This window comes from Osmerus mordax, chromosome 10 (assembly GCF_038355195.1).
Source record: "Osmerus mordax isolate fOsmMor3 chromosome 10, fOsmMor3.pri, whole genome shotgun sequence".
In the NCBI taxonomy this organism is placed as follows: Eukaryota; Metazoa; Chordata; class Actinopteri; order Osmeriformes; family Osmeridae; genus Osmerus; species Osmerus mordax.
Window position 1 is genome coordinate 7,787,726 of NC_090059.1, and position 14,522 is coordinate 7,802,247.

At 49.8% G+C, this 14,522-nt stretch overlaps 1 protein-coding gene across 4 annotated transcripts in view; it reads left to right on the forward strand.

Annotated features, from left to right (window-relative positions):
• The first annotated feature begins 409 nt into the window (after nucleotides 1–409).
• caskin2 (CASK interacting protein 2) overlaps nucleotides 410–14,522 on the forward strand; it is a 25,890-nt gene continuing 11,777 nt past the window's right edge. For 3 of the 4 annotated variants that reach the window (XM_067244220.1, XM_067244222.1, XM_067244224.1), the window contains exons 1-8: nucleotides 410–696; nucleotides 8,157–8,208; nucleotides 10,065–10,162; nucleotides 10,730–10,875; nucleotides 11,827–11,922; nucleotides 12,823–12,953; nucleotides 14,044–14,152; nucleotides 14,323–14,431. In XM_067244220.1, the coding sequence (XP_067100321.1) occupies nucleotides 603–696; nucleotides 8,157–8,208; nucleotides 10,065–10,162; nucleotides 10,730–10,875; nucleotides 11,827–11,922; nucleotides 12,823–12,953; nucleotides 14,044–14,152; nucleotides 14,323–14,431 (835 nt within the window). In that variant the 5' untranslated portion in view covers nucleotides 410–602. Of the gene's footprint in view, nucleotides 697–7,460; nucleotides 7,517–8,156; nucleotides 8,209–10,064; nucleotides 10,163–10,729; nucleotides 10,876–11,826; nucleotides 11,923–12,822; nucleotides 12,954–14,043; nucleotides 14,153–14,322; nucleotides 14,432–14,522 lie in introns of those variants that run through there. The other variant, XM_067244221.1, reaches the window with a different exon arrangement.

The following is a 14,522-nucleotide window of genomic DNA, read 5'->3' on the forward strand; positions in this document are numbered from 1 at the left end:
TCTCTCCTCTCGTTTCTCCTCTCATCTCTCGTCTCGTCTCTCCTTTGCTCTCATCTCATCTCCTCTCCTGAAGGAGTTATGAGTGTACCACACCAGCCTTGAACTGAAAATAAGTTGTTGATGTTTCCGACATGGACCAGGAGGAGATGTGTTCCATGCATGATGGCCTTCTTTTCTTCCTTTACCTGCAGGGTGTGGCCTTCCAGTTTGGCTGAGGCAGAGACTTCTCCACAGCTCACATACAGTCACACACACACACGTGCACACTCTCACACTCACACACACTCTCACACACACACACACACACGCACGCACGCACACACACACACACACACACACACACACACACACACACACACACACACACACACACACACACACACACACACACACACGCACACAAGACTGGACTGCAGGGAGTCAAGAGAACAGCACCACACGTCGACCTGGCCCTGAAGGAACCAGAAGGTTCTGTTGTCTTAAGCGTCAGCGATGCCTGCCTCTTGTGACCCGCGGGCCACCAGAGCCTCCCTCTGAAGCGCGCAGGAGCGCGTGTGGTGGAGCAGGGGCCCGGCTGGCGAGGGGAGGCGGGGTTGGGAGCCATGGGGAAGGAACAGGAGCTCCTGGGGGCGGTGAAGAACGGAGACCTCCTGCTGACTCACAGACTGCTGGGCAGAGGGAAGAGCAACAAAACCAGTGAGTGTTACAGGATAGGAGTGTGTGTGTGAGGGGATGGGGGATGGGGGGGACCTCTGAGGAGTCTGTGAGTTTGTTTTTGTTGGCATGTGTGTGTGAGTCAATGTCGATGTGTGTTGACATTTGTGTGTGCGTTGATGCACAAAAAAAACAGATGTAGAGGGAGGAGAGAGAGAGAGAGACTTTAAATATATATTTATTGGGCAGTTAAAATAGCCAGCTAACCACCAGCTACATCACAACAGCCATTTTGGATCCTACTTACTCATATTGAAACAACAAAACAAAAATCTAATTTGAGAGGAGATGGAGAAAGAGAGAGGGAAAGAATGAAGAGCGGGAGAGGAGAGAAGGAAAGACAAGAGAGAGAGAGAGAGACCAGAGAAGACAGGGAGAAGGGAGAGAGGAGAAAGAAGAGAGGGAGAGGAGATAGGAGAGAAAGGGAGAGGAGAGAGCAGATAAAGAGAGAGAGAGAGCGAGAGGGAGAGGAAAGAGAGAGAAGGAGAGGGAAACAGAGTACAGTAGTTCAGAGATTCCCAGGTTCCTGTCACAGGTTCTGAAGCGGTTCCTCTCATCTGTTCCATCAGGGGGTCTTTATCATAAACTCAGTATGTGGTTCTGGTTCTGCTCTCGACTACTTTGGCCTGTCTTTCATCCCGCAGTCTGGCCATTTAAAGTTAACAACATGACTTTATCTCTATAAGTGTTGGTACATGTCTTGTGTGTGTGTGTTGGCTGCATATGTGTATGTGCGTGTGTGCGTTCTTATCCCTGCAGATTCCCGCCAGACCAGCGCTGTGCTAATGCCAGTCCGCTCCTTATCCCGCCCTGGGAGAAAGTTGTGGTTGTCTGAGGGCTCTTTTGTCTCCTTATCTCCCTGGCCTCTCGTCGCGTCTGCCCGATGGCCGGCGCAGACAAAACAGATCTCACACGGGAAACAGTCTGTTTAGGACCAGGAACTCTCCTCCTCCTCTGGAGCGACAAGCTACTGGTATCTGCGTAGAACACTTGAGAGTGTCAGAAGGCTTCCTGTCCTCTCCATTGTGGAGGTTGGGATGTTGAGGGTCCTGGTGGGTCCTGGTGGTCCAGGCCAGTATTGTGACACCTCAGCCCCAGGGCTGAGCCTCAAGCCTGGGCTAAACATCTCCAGACCTTCCCTACCTCCCCATGTCTGTTCCCCCCACTTCCCCCAAACTATAACCTCCACCCCCCCCACCCCCCTAACCCCTACCTCTCCTCCATTTTCTCTGTGAAAAATGTCACGGTTCACGGTTTTATATATTTTTACATTTCCTCTTTTGCTAGCATAGCTCTGCTTGTGTCAATACTAGGTATCCTAGTTTTTCTAATCTAACTTTTCAAGGCTTGGTTTCAACTTGCCTTCAGTTAGACATTCTCAGAGGGTTAATTATTTCTGCATTCATCTCCTGAATAATAAGTCAGCCCACTTCACCAGCATCTTGTTATACAACTCAGACTCTTAAGGTGAAGTTGACAGCCCCCTCCCCCTCTATCTCACCCCCTCCATCTCACCCTCTCTATCTCAAACCCCATCTCTTCCTCCCCCCATAGCCATGCCCAAATCAGGGATTACCCATATGGCCGAAGGCTCAGATTAGCCTGTTGCCCAGAGAGCTAGGAAGGTGTGTGTGTATTTCAGTATGTGAGTGTGTGCCTAATGTGTGTGTGTGTGTGTGCTCACACCGTACATGTATGTGTGCTCCTACGAGCGTGTGCGTCTAAGCGTGTACCAGGACACGCCCCTGGTCTAGAGCAGGTCCCTGTGTGACCCTGTCTGACCTGAGGGTCAACAGCAGAGCCCTGCCCCAGGACATGAGCCCTGTGTCCAGCCTGTCGGCCAGACACACAGCAGGCCCGGGGCCGCGGAGCGTGGGGTCAGACACACGCCATGACACACATGTAGAGTTATACAATGGTCACACTCACACTCTTTCAGACGAATAAGACTCTGGGTAAGAGCGTCTGCTAACTGACTAAATGAATACGTGGAGACACTAATGAACACCACACCCTTACCCTGACTTGTACATAGACATACACCAAATCACATGCACCTACACGCACAAACCCAACCCAGCCCACACATACGCACCCACACACGTGCGCAAATCCGCACAGACACACACATACACGCACAAACCCCCCCACACACTAACAAGGCCACTTTAATCCTGACCCCTTTCTTCCCAGGACAGATGGGCGGCCTGTCAGGGATTGTCTAGGAATGTACTGAAGCACTTCAGAGTGTGTGAGATAATGTCATCTAATCCACCACAGCGTAACCTAATCCAGAATGAATGGCCTTTTTCCAGCGCCTCCAGCACTCCTCTTCTTCTCTACTCCAAACCATTCCTCTCCTCTATCTTCTCCTCCGTTCCTCTCCCTGTATCCTCTCCTCCTCTCCGGTGTCCTCTCCTTCATTCCTCTCCTCTCATCCTCTCACCCTCTCCCCTCATCCTCTCCTCCATCCTCGACCTCATTCCTCTCCCGGCAACCTCTCCGTTATTCCTCTGTCTGCATCCTCTCCTCTATCCCCTCCTCTCCTCCTCCTGTCCTCTATTCCTCTATCCTCGCCTCCTCTTCTCCATTCGCCTCTGTCTTTTCCTCCTCTCCTCTCTACGCCCTATTCCCCTTCTCCATTCTTCTCATCCACTCTCCTCTCCTCCTCTCCTCCTGTCCTCTATCTCTACTGAGTGGGGATCTGGTTGGTTGACAGAGCTGAAGCGAGGTCAATCTGCAGGGGGGGCTGGGGGGGGGGCTGTCTGCGGTGATGACTTATGTTGGGGCTGTTTGTGCACGGGTGGATGGATGGACGGATGGACGGACGGAGAGGGAGGGAGGGAAGAATGGAGGGAGAAAGGGAGGGAGGGATGAAGGGAGAGAGGCAGGGATGGTAGGGTGGATGGAGGGATGTAGAGATCAAGATAATGTCACTGGATAAATAGGTACCTTGTTGATTTAGATGAGGCTGGTGTGTTTGGAGGTTAAGGTTGCATTCTCACAGATGTATGCTGTTCATGTGTGTGTGTGTGTTAGTGTTGTAGACTGTATGTATGTGTGTGTGTGTGTGTGTGTGTGCTGCTTGTGTGTGTGTGTGTGTGAGCCTAACGGCATGAGGACTGGTTAGTCTGCTGTGCAGGGCCCTATTGACGCTGATTAAATTTCCACATTAGTGCAGTCCTCTGTGAGTGTGTGTGTGTGTGTATTGACCTGCTGTTGCACACCCTCCTGTCAGCGCTGCGGGCTACACTCTATAGGCTATCTGGCTCATCATGTAGAGGACCTCTGAGCTTGACCTATGACCTCTCAGGTCACTGCGCTATTTGGCTGCAGTGACCTCAGCATCACAGGAAATGGACTGTTGACGTGTTCCTGTAGTTTGTAATGGGTTTTATGTCCCTGTAGTTTGTATGTTTGGGTTTGATGTCCCTGTAGTTTCGTTTTCTTTGTTTACTTTTGGGGTGGTTGTTTACTTAACTTTTAGTGATGAGTACTGAGGAGTCTCATTTGGACCACTAACGTACTTTAGCACAGCCATAATGACACAAAACACACATGTGCCACACACACACACGCACACACACACCATACACACAGTCATACAACCACACACACACACACACACACACACCATACACACAGTCATACAACCACACACACACACACACCATACACACAGTCATACAACCACACACACACACACACACACACACCATACACACAGTCATACAACCACACACACACACACACACAGACATGCACCCATATGACAGGAGAGGACAGATGACCTCATTCTGTCCCAGTAATGATGAACTTGCTGTAATACAGTCTGTCTCCCAGTATGATAAACGTACTGTAATACAGTCTGTCCTGGTCTGCAACCACACACAACAGCAACCCCTCATTATAGTCTAAACATGAGCCATGATGGGATGTCTGTGCGACGGGGAGTAATTGTGTGTGTGTGTGTGTGATCTAGACGTCTGTAAGATGAAGAGGTTGTGTGTGTTTCTGTGAGCGTGTTCTGACAGGATCCATAGGAGGCCTGCCTGTGGTTCCACCCAGCCGAGACACAAGCAGAGGTACCTCTCCAGAACCCTGCTCTGTGGGTTCTCCTGCTGCTGGAACATGTAGAACTCGGCTCTGGGTTCTCCTGGGGACATGGAACATGTAGAGGGGGTTTTCAAACCACATGAAAGCCATCTGTAACCCTTAGATGGGTTTGAGATTGAAGGTATCTGTTTATCTGTGCATGTTCCAGAGAAAACAAGCATAGACGTTAACCCTGTGTGTGTGTGTGTGTGGTCTCTCTCTTCCACTCTCTCACTACGTATCCTGGCATCTCCCTCCAAAACAACAACAACACAGAGAACGTCCATGACGGAAGCATTCTGGAATCTTATTCTAGAACTCTCCAGCTTCCAGAGGTAGAATGGAGGGCGAGGTGTTTTCCGTCAGAGGGCCCTGGTTTACATGGTGTTTTACATGGCTGGTAAACAAGCCAGCTAGCTGCAGAATGGTATGCAAAGCCCTCGACCCGACAGCCTCGGCTCAGAATAGTTATGTAACCCCAAACCTCCAGGTGTGTTTACCCTGCGCTAATCTTCCGTCTTGGAGGAACGCTCCACAACACACAGACGTGCGCACACACACATACACACACACCTCCCAGGTAATACGCACATATGTACCGGATCACACATTTACACACCAACATATACACACATGCACCGGCACACACAATACACACACACACAAAAGGTGTATACACACACGCGCAAACTAGACAGCCTTTATTCTCTACAAAGCGAGTGCAGGGACATATTGACTGTATCTGTGACCTAATTGGCACAGATGCCACCGCAGAAAAGCTCTATTCATTTCACCCAGGCAGCCGAGTCAGGCAGGATCTGAGGCCTGCTGGTGTGTTGGGATTTGTGCTGACTCCACGACAGGGAAGAAAGACGCCGGAACACCTCCAATATGCGGGACACAGCTGGGCTCAAACAATATCTGGAGTGTGTTTGTTTGTGTGTGTGTGTGTGTGTGTGCGTGCGCGTGTGTTGTAGGCACTCTATTAATCCCAGAGGAGAAATTGCAGTGTCACAGCAGGAAATATCAAGAAATACAATAAAAGTTTTTTTTTTTAAGTATCTATTTAATGCATTAGACACACAGTACTTTAACTAATAACAAGTACAGTATGCAATACCGGAACTGTTTCAAAATATTTGTTGTGGTGCAATAAATTGGGTACAGTGAGAGAGGATAGAGGGGGGAAGAGATAGAGAGACCTTTAGTTGAGATGATTTCATTGAAGCCAAATGAGGCTTGACTGGTTTGGATTTCAGTGTCTCGTTCAGTAAATGTACCTGGTGCCAACTTTCCCTGTTGTAGCCAATGTTTGTGTGAAAGGTAGCTAGCTGCAGGCTGTGTTTGTGTGGATGTATATCTGTGTGTGTGTGTTCATCCAAAAAATAGACCCTTAGGTTATGATAAATTACTGTTCTTTTGTTTTCGCATGTAATGCATTGCAAGTATTCAGCAGTCATTTTGGTTGTGTGGGGGCACTGCAGGGGGAAAATCACGTACACACACACACACACACGCACAGAGCCTCCACGTCAAACTACCAGTAATTTAATCTTGTCTTTTGCCCACTAGGTTTTCAAATGGAAACCTACTGTTTTCACACAGGCGAAGGGAGGAGTAAAAGAGAGGGAAGGAGAGAAAGAATGAAAGAAAGAAAGGGGGAGGAGCTTTGCAGAGAATAGAGAAAGGGTGTATTGCCAGAGTGTAAGATAGATAGCCATTGAGAAAGAGAGATGGAGGGAGAGACAGTGGGCCAGGGTGGTGGGTGTGCTATGTCTGGAATGTTCTCTCGTGTTGGAACTAGAACTCCTTCAGTGTGTGTTCCCTCTGTCACTGGGTCTGATCAGACCCTACTCACATGCACGCCAGGGCCCATCTTTGTCTGTGTATCGCTCTGCATGTGTGTGTGTTCGTGTGTGTGTGTGTTGCTCTGCATGTCTGTCTTTATGTGTGTGTATTTGCATGTCGGTGCGTATTTTGTGTACGTGTGTGGCTTTGTATGTCTGTGTGTAAGTTTGTGTGTGAGTCACCACAGCATCATAGTCTTATCATCCGTGACTGTGAAACTGTGGCATTCCGTCTTCTATTGATCAACTGATTCAGCAGCTAAAGGTGAGCTTGTCCGGGTGTAGCTTTGAACCATGATCCGTCTATTCACACTGTAGCAGACGGGAAACACTAAACCATAAATATCTAGCTGTTTATCCCACTCTGCTGAAACACTCTCTCTTTCTCTCTCTGTCTCTCTCTCTTTCTCTCTCTCTGTGTCTCTCTCTCTGTGTCTCTCTCTCTCTCAAACACACACACACACCAGACAGTGGGATAGATTGATCCCAGAGAATGGGTCAGTGTGGTCCAGCAGGGTTAGGTCATCCATGCCTGGGAGGAAACAGCTCTCTTGACCTCCGGGTGGGAGAGAGAGAGAGAGAAGGGAGACGGAGATGGAGATGGAGAGGGAGAGAGAAAGCGGCAGAGACGGACAGAGCGAGAGAGCTCGTACCTACCCAGCGTCCGTCCCCAGTCAAAGAAGCCTGGATCTGGGGGTACGACATCAGGAAAGGCCCCTGGGTCTGTCTGGAGCCTGGAGGAGAAGGGATGTCTGCAGGCTGGGATGAGGGGATTGTAATGAGGAGGGGAGTGTGATAGAGGAATGAAGTGAAGGAGCAGAGAGGGGACATGGGGCAGGCAGCAGTGTGTCTGTGGCAAGGTGAGTAAGCATCTCGGAAGTGTGTCTGTTTTGAGACGTTCGTTGCCTGGGATGGAGGACCCCGTCACGGGGGGTTAGTTGGAGAGGCGCGCAGTCTAGATGGGGAGCTTGCCGGTGTGCTGTCTGGATGTCTGTTGTGAAGGCGCATGTGTGTACATGAGTGTTTGTGGACGAGAGGGGCGGGTTGTCTTCATCTGAGTGTTTGTTGGGAAGCGTGATGACAAGAGGGAGGAGAGGAACAAGCGAGTTCTTGCTGTGATAACGGAGAGATCCTGTCATGATGCAAGGCTGTGATGAAAATACAAATATGCCACCGAACCCTAAAGTTCTTTTTCCATCTTCCCCTCCCTCCCTCCCTCCCTCCCTCCCTCCCTCCCTCCCTCCCTCCCTCCCTCCCTCCCTCCCTCCCTCCCTCCCTCCCTCCCTCCCTCCCTCCCTCCCTCCCTCCCTCCCTCCCTCCCTCCCTCCCTCCCTCCCTCCCTCCCTCCCTCCCTCCCTCCCTCCCTCCCTCCCTCCCTCCCTCCCTCCCTCCCTCCCTCCCTCCCTCCCTCCCTCCCTCCCTCCCTCCCTCCCTCCCTCCCTCCCTCCCTCCCTCCCTCCCTCCCTCCCTCCCTCCCTCCCTCTCCCTTTGTTTTTTCAGAGTTGCTGGGTTCCACCAAGAGACTGAATGTCAACTACCAAGACCCAGATGGGTAAGAATGTGTGTGTGTGTGTAGGGCAAGGATGTGTGGTGTTGGTTTGTGTGTGTGTGTGGCAGGGATGTCATGTTTCTTTGCACAAGTGTGGGAGGGTGTCAGGGTGTGTGTTTGTGCCAACTGGTAAGACAGACTTGTGTGTTCATGTTTGCATAGTTGAGGTTTGTCTCTCGGTGGAACAGGAGGAATGTTTGGGACGGGTGTCTCTCCACATCAGGCTGACTGACAGACAGGGTGCTCCTAGAAAACGCACAACCTGCCTCTCATCACTATCAGTGATGCTGTCTTAGCTGCAGCTTACTCACTACCAAGACATGTGCTGTCCCATCTCCCTTCTCCCATGCCAGGTGTGTGTGTGTGTATGGTGACTGTGTGTGTGTTGTTGACATTTGTGTGTGGATGCATGGTCACTCCAGTGAGTGGGAGGTGAGAAACAATATGGGTGTTGAAGGCCTGTCCAATGGTCTGTTTGTGGGTGATATGTGATAGCTGCACTGAAAGCCTGCAGACATAGGAGGTGAGCAAACGGCCTCCAGTCACTGAGTCAACACCTGGAGTGTGTGTGTGTTTCAGAGTGTGTATTCCGGAGTGTGTGTGTGTGTGTATGTCAGTGTGTGTGTGTGTCCTAGAGTGTGTGTTCTGGAACACCTGAGAGGTTCTAGCTGTAGAATGTCCATGCCACTCTAGAACACTACCAAGTGCTAGCTGTGGACTAAGCCAGTATCGTTGACAGTAGACTTTCCTGTGTGTCTGTGTCATTGTCAGCCTCTCGGCCTGTTGACTGTCTCAGTTCAGTTTGACGGGTTCACTTCTGGACAGAAGACAGAAGTTGGCATCCTTGCTGTATACCTACAGGCTGAACATACATCACCTCACTGCCTGGCTGGCTGCCTGGCTGGCTGTCTGCCTGGCTGTCTGACTGGCTGGCTGTCTGACTGGCTGTCTGACTGGCTGGCTGTCTGACTGCCTGCTTCTCTGCCTGTCTCTCTCTCACACACACAATTCAGGGAGAATGTTACCATGAATAGACTTGTCCTCCTCTACTGCTGTGTGCTGGTGTTAGCAGGCTAGCAGCCTAGCAGCTTAATCTAGCAGGCTAGCAGCCTAGCAGCTTAATCTAGCGGGATCCAGTTGACTGGGTGGTAATTGAAGTGCTGGGTGGTTGTCGTATCACTGTCTCTGAAACTGCTGGCCCTCACAGAACTGGCTCTGATCTCCATCACCAGGGACATACACACACACACACACACACTCTGACATTAATACACATTTATGTATTAATGCATTAAATGACACACACCCATGAACACATGAACTCACATTAACACACACACAGTTACGCATATGCATTTACTCACATTTAAACACACACTTCAAGGACACAGACATAGAGCGTCAGTGCCAGGAAGGGTACTGTACAGCTTCTGCTGCTAGCCCAGGGTGGTTAGTCTGGCTTAGCTTCTGCTGCTGGCCCTGGGTTTGTTGACTAGGGTTAGCTCCTAGTGGTAGCTCAGCTTGTGAACTGCCAGGGCTAACATGGATTTATGGCTTTAATTTGTCCCTCTGTGGGATATACTACAACCTGCCAGACCCCAGGACACACACACACACACACAAAGCACACACACACAACTATACACACTAGCTGTCTACCTTGGGGTTTGATGAAGGCTCTCCTCTTGTAAAATCGTCTGAGTGATTTACACCTCACCTTCTAAATGTCTGCCTCTCTCTCTCTCCTTCTCTCTCTCTCTTTTCTTTTTTCTCTGTCTACTGTCTCACACACTTTCTGTCTCCTGTCTCTCCTTCTCTTCTCCCTCCCACCCTCTCCCTCCCTCCCTGTCTCTCTCCAGGTTGTCATCCCTCCATCATGCAGCCCTGACAGGGACTGTAGAGCTGCTGTCTGTGCTGCTGGAGGCCCAGGCCACTGTGGACATCAAGGACAGCAACGGTGAGACAGTTATAGAGACAGCTGTCCTGAAATGGTGAAGAGACAGTGAAGAGACAGTGAATAGACAGTGTAGAGACGGTGAAGAGACAGTGAAGAGACAGTGAAGAGACAGTGAAGAGACAGTATAGAGACAGTATAGAGACAGTATAGAGACAGTATAGAGACAGTATAGAGACTGTATAGAGACTGTATAGAGACAGTGAAGAGACAGTGAAGAGACAGTGAAGAGACAGTGAAGAGACAGTGAAGAGACAGTGAAGAGACAGTGAAGAGACTGTATAGAGACTGTATAGAGACTGTATAGAGACTGTATAGAGACTGTATAGAGACAGTGAAGAGACTGTATAGAGACTGTAAAGAGACTGTATAGAGACTGTATAGAGACTGTATAGAGACTGTATAGAGACAGTGAAGAGACTGTATAGAGACTGTAAAGAGACTGTATAGAGACAGTGAAGAGACTGTATAATAGAGACTGTAAAGAGACTGTATAGAGACAGTGAAGAGACTGTATAGAGACTGTAAAGAGACAGTGTAGTCATCCATTGTGTGTGTCCCCCCCCCCAGGCATGCGTCCCCTGCACTACGCCGCCTGGCAGGGGAGGCCTGACTCTGTCCTGCTGCTGCTGAGGGCTGGAGCTGCCGTCAACACGACCGCACACGACGGCCAGGTCCCCCTGCACCTGTCTGCTCAGTACGGACACTACGAGGTGGTGAGGACACACACACATTATATAAACACTTATATATATATATATATATATATATATATATATATATATATATATATATATATATATATATATATATATATATATATATATATATATATATATATATATATATATATATATATACACAGACATACACATGCATACATACTATGTGATAACACGCATCAATAAACATCCCACCAGACCGCATCTCACCTGGACAGGTCTGTAGAGCATGTTTGAAGGACTGAAGTGCCGTCACCCCAGTCAGAGAGCTCTGCTCCTGTGGCCCAGCTCTTTGTCCTCTAACAATGCCAACACGCTGGACTCTCTCTGGGGGCCCTGTGTGTGTGTGTGTGTCTGTGTGTGTGTGTGTGTGTGTGTGAGTGTGTGTGTGTGTGAACCCAGGTGGAGACGCCACACACACAAACATTCTTCCTCCCTCTCTCTTTTCTCCTTTTGGAATGTGTCATCGGATACACACACACAGAGACACACACACCTCGCCTAATGGCGTCACACTATCTACACAGGGTTTTCCTGCCCTCTGCTTTTACAGAGTCTGACCCCCGGACACAGTGTGTGTGTGTGTGTGTGAGGGAGTGTGTGTGGTGACGATGATGAGCTACTCTTAAGTTACTGTTTGTTTACATGCACCACGCCGTCTCCTCTCTTCCTCAAAATCTCTTTCATGCCTGCTCTCTGTGCTCTCCCTCTGCCTCTCTCTCTATCTATCTCTCTCTCGCTCTCTCTCTCTCTCTCTCTCTCTCTCTCTCTCTCTCTCTCTCTCTCTCTCCTCTCTCTCTCTCTCTCTCTCTCTCTCTCTCTCTCTCTCTCTCTCTCTCTCTCTCTCTCTCTCTCCCACCCCTCTCTCTCTCTCTCCCACCCCTCTCTCTCTCTCTCTCTCTCTCTCTCTCTCTCTCTCTCTCTCTCTCTCTCTCTCTCCTTCAGTCTGAAATGCTGTTGCAGCACCAGTCTAACCCCTGTCTGCTCAACAAGGCCAAGAAGACCCCTCTAGACCTGGCCTGTGAGTTCGGACGGCTCAAGGTGGGTCATTCAGCGCACGTGTGTGTGTGTGCGTGTACCTTATTTCGTACCAAATGAGTTACATACATATTCAATGTAACTCATCAAAATACAGCGCAATGGTAAGTGTGTGAAGGTGGATTTCAGTGTGTGTGTGAGGACGTGTGTTTGTGTGAGAAAGTGTGTGTAAGGGAATAAGTAGAAGTGTGTTTAATGTGGATTTCAGAGTGTGGAGATACATTTCAGTGTGTGTGAGGGACTGTGTTTCAGTGTGTGTGTGAGGGAAGTGTGTGTGTGTGTGAGGGAAGTGTGTGTGAGAGTGTGGAGATTGTCATTTTGAATGTACTGTATATATATTTGTGTGTGTGTGTGTGTGAGGGAGTGGGCAAGGGAGTGTGTGTGAGTGTGTGAGGGCCTTGTGATGGATACAGGGCTAGGCCCATGTGAAACAGCTCACCCAGCCTTGATTAACTACCATGCTAAAATAAGCTGAAATGGCTTACAACACACACACACACACACACACACACACACACAAAGAATTGCACAGTGTTTTTTTCTGTCACCGTTGTAGCTAAGCCTGCTTGGAAAATGTATAGCTGCCCCTATTATACAGATTTAGCTTGAATGGAGCACACATATATACACACACACACACACACACACACACAGACACACACTAAGGCTTCTCATGTGTGTTTAATCTTCTGGTCCTCTGGGTGCAGTGTGGTAGAGAATAGCTATGGGCTTGGCCTTTCAGGGTGTGTGTGAGTGTGTGTGAGCAGTTCGACAGGGCTGTTTCATACATCCTGTGTCTTATCTGTATCAAGTGTTTAGATGCTGGTTGTGTGATATAATGTGGTTAATCAAATGTTTTGGCCTCCTCTCCCTCCTCTCTCCATCCCTCCCTCCCTCTCTAAGGTGGCTCAGCTGTTGCTGAGCAGTAACATGGTGTCAGCGCTGTTGGAGGGGGAGGGGCATGATGGGTTAGACTCCGCCCCCAACACACCGCTTCACCTGGCCGCCAAGAACGGACACAAAGACATCATCAGGTCTGAGGAGGCTCTCCCTCTGTCTCTCTCTGTCTGTCTCTGTCTCTCTTTGTCTCTCTCTGTCTCTCTCTCTGTCTCTGTCTCCCTCTGTCTCTCTCTGTCTCTCTCTCTCTGTCTCCCTCTGTCTCCCTCTGTCTCTGTCTCTCTCTCCCTGTATCTCTCTCTGTATCTCTCCCTCTCTCTCTTCTTCTCCCTCTCTCTCTGTCGCCGTCCCTCTCACTCCCTCTTCTGTCTGTCACTGTATTTCTGTCTTTCTTTGTTTCTCCTTCTCCGTCTCTTTCTCGCTGTATTTCTCTGCAGCTGTTGCCAACTCCTCATTCCCCTGCCAAATATTCGACTAGTTTCTGTTTGTGTGTCGGTTTGTGTGTATGTGTGCGTGTGTGTGTGAACAACCCCACCCTAACCCTCTGACACGCTGTTTATTGTTCCCATCCCTGCTGAGATAGAACATTCCTAGGATCATCTCGGATCGTTCCCTGACCGAGAACCCACATAGAGAACCATGTGGTCCTTATGGAGCGCCGATAGAGAGCCATGAGTTTGCAGGAGAAGAGGGAGAGAGGAGGAGAGATTAGCAAGCGAAAGGATAGTAAAAGAGGGGAGAGGGGAGAAGAGGAGAGGAGAGGGGAGGGGAGGAGAGGGGAGGGGAGAAGAGGGGTTGAAATGGGAGGGGAGGAGAGGAGAGAAGAGTGTGAAAAGAGAGCTGAGGAGAGAGAGTGTGAAAGGAGAGAGAGCTCAGCTCAGACCAGCATGATTACTGTACAGATGACTGTGCTGAGCTAAGGAAAGAGAGAGACTAACCCTTTCTGCTGGCTATAAGTGCATAGTCAGGACCTCTCCTTTACTTATCCTCCTCTCCTCCTCTCTTCTCCTCTCCTCTCCTCTCCACCCCCCCCCACCCCTCCATGCCAGTCATTCCCCAGTTTGATCCCAGACCAGAGCACAGCTGTCTGCATAGCACATCCTGCAGCTGCCCCTGTCTGAATCTGGGAGCACCCTGTTAGTGTGGGACTTAGAGTTGTGTGTGTGTGTGTTCTTCTAGGGACCATATGTATGGGTCCAATGTGTGTGTGTGTATGTGTGTGTTCAGGTTGCTGCTGAAGGCCGGTATTGACATCAACAGAGCCACCAAATCGGGCACGTCTCTGCACGAGGCTGCCCTCTATGGCAAGACGGAGGTAGTGCGGCTGCTGCTGGACGTAAGAACCACCGACATCCACGCCTCACACCAGGTCTCCAACGGCTCACTAGACACGTTCTAGAACTGCTGTTCTAGAATATTCTGGAGCAGCATTCTGTGATGTGTGTGTGTGCGAGTATGTGTCGGGGTCTGTGTGTGTGTGTACAGTAACACTGTGTGTCTCTGCAGGGGGGCATTAATGTGAATGTGCGTAACACGTACAACCAGACAGCCCTGGACATGGTTAACCAGTTCACCACCTCCTCCGCCAGCAGGGACATCAAGATGCTGCTACGAGGTGACACACGAGCACACTACAGTACTGTAGCACACTAGCACACTACAATACTGAAGCGCACTACTGTAGCACACTACAGAACCGTAGCACA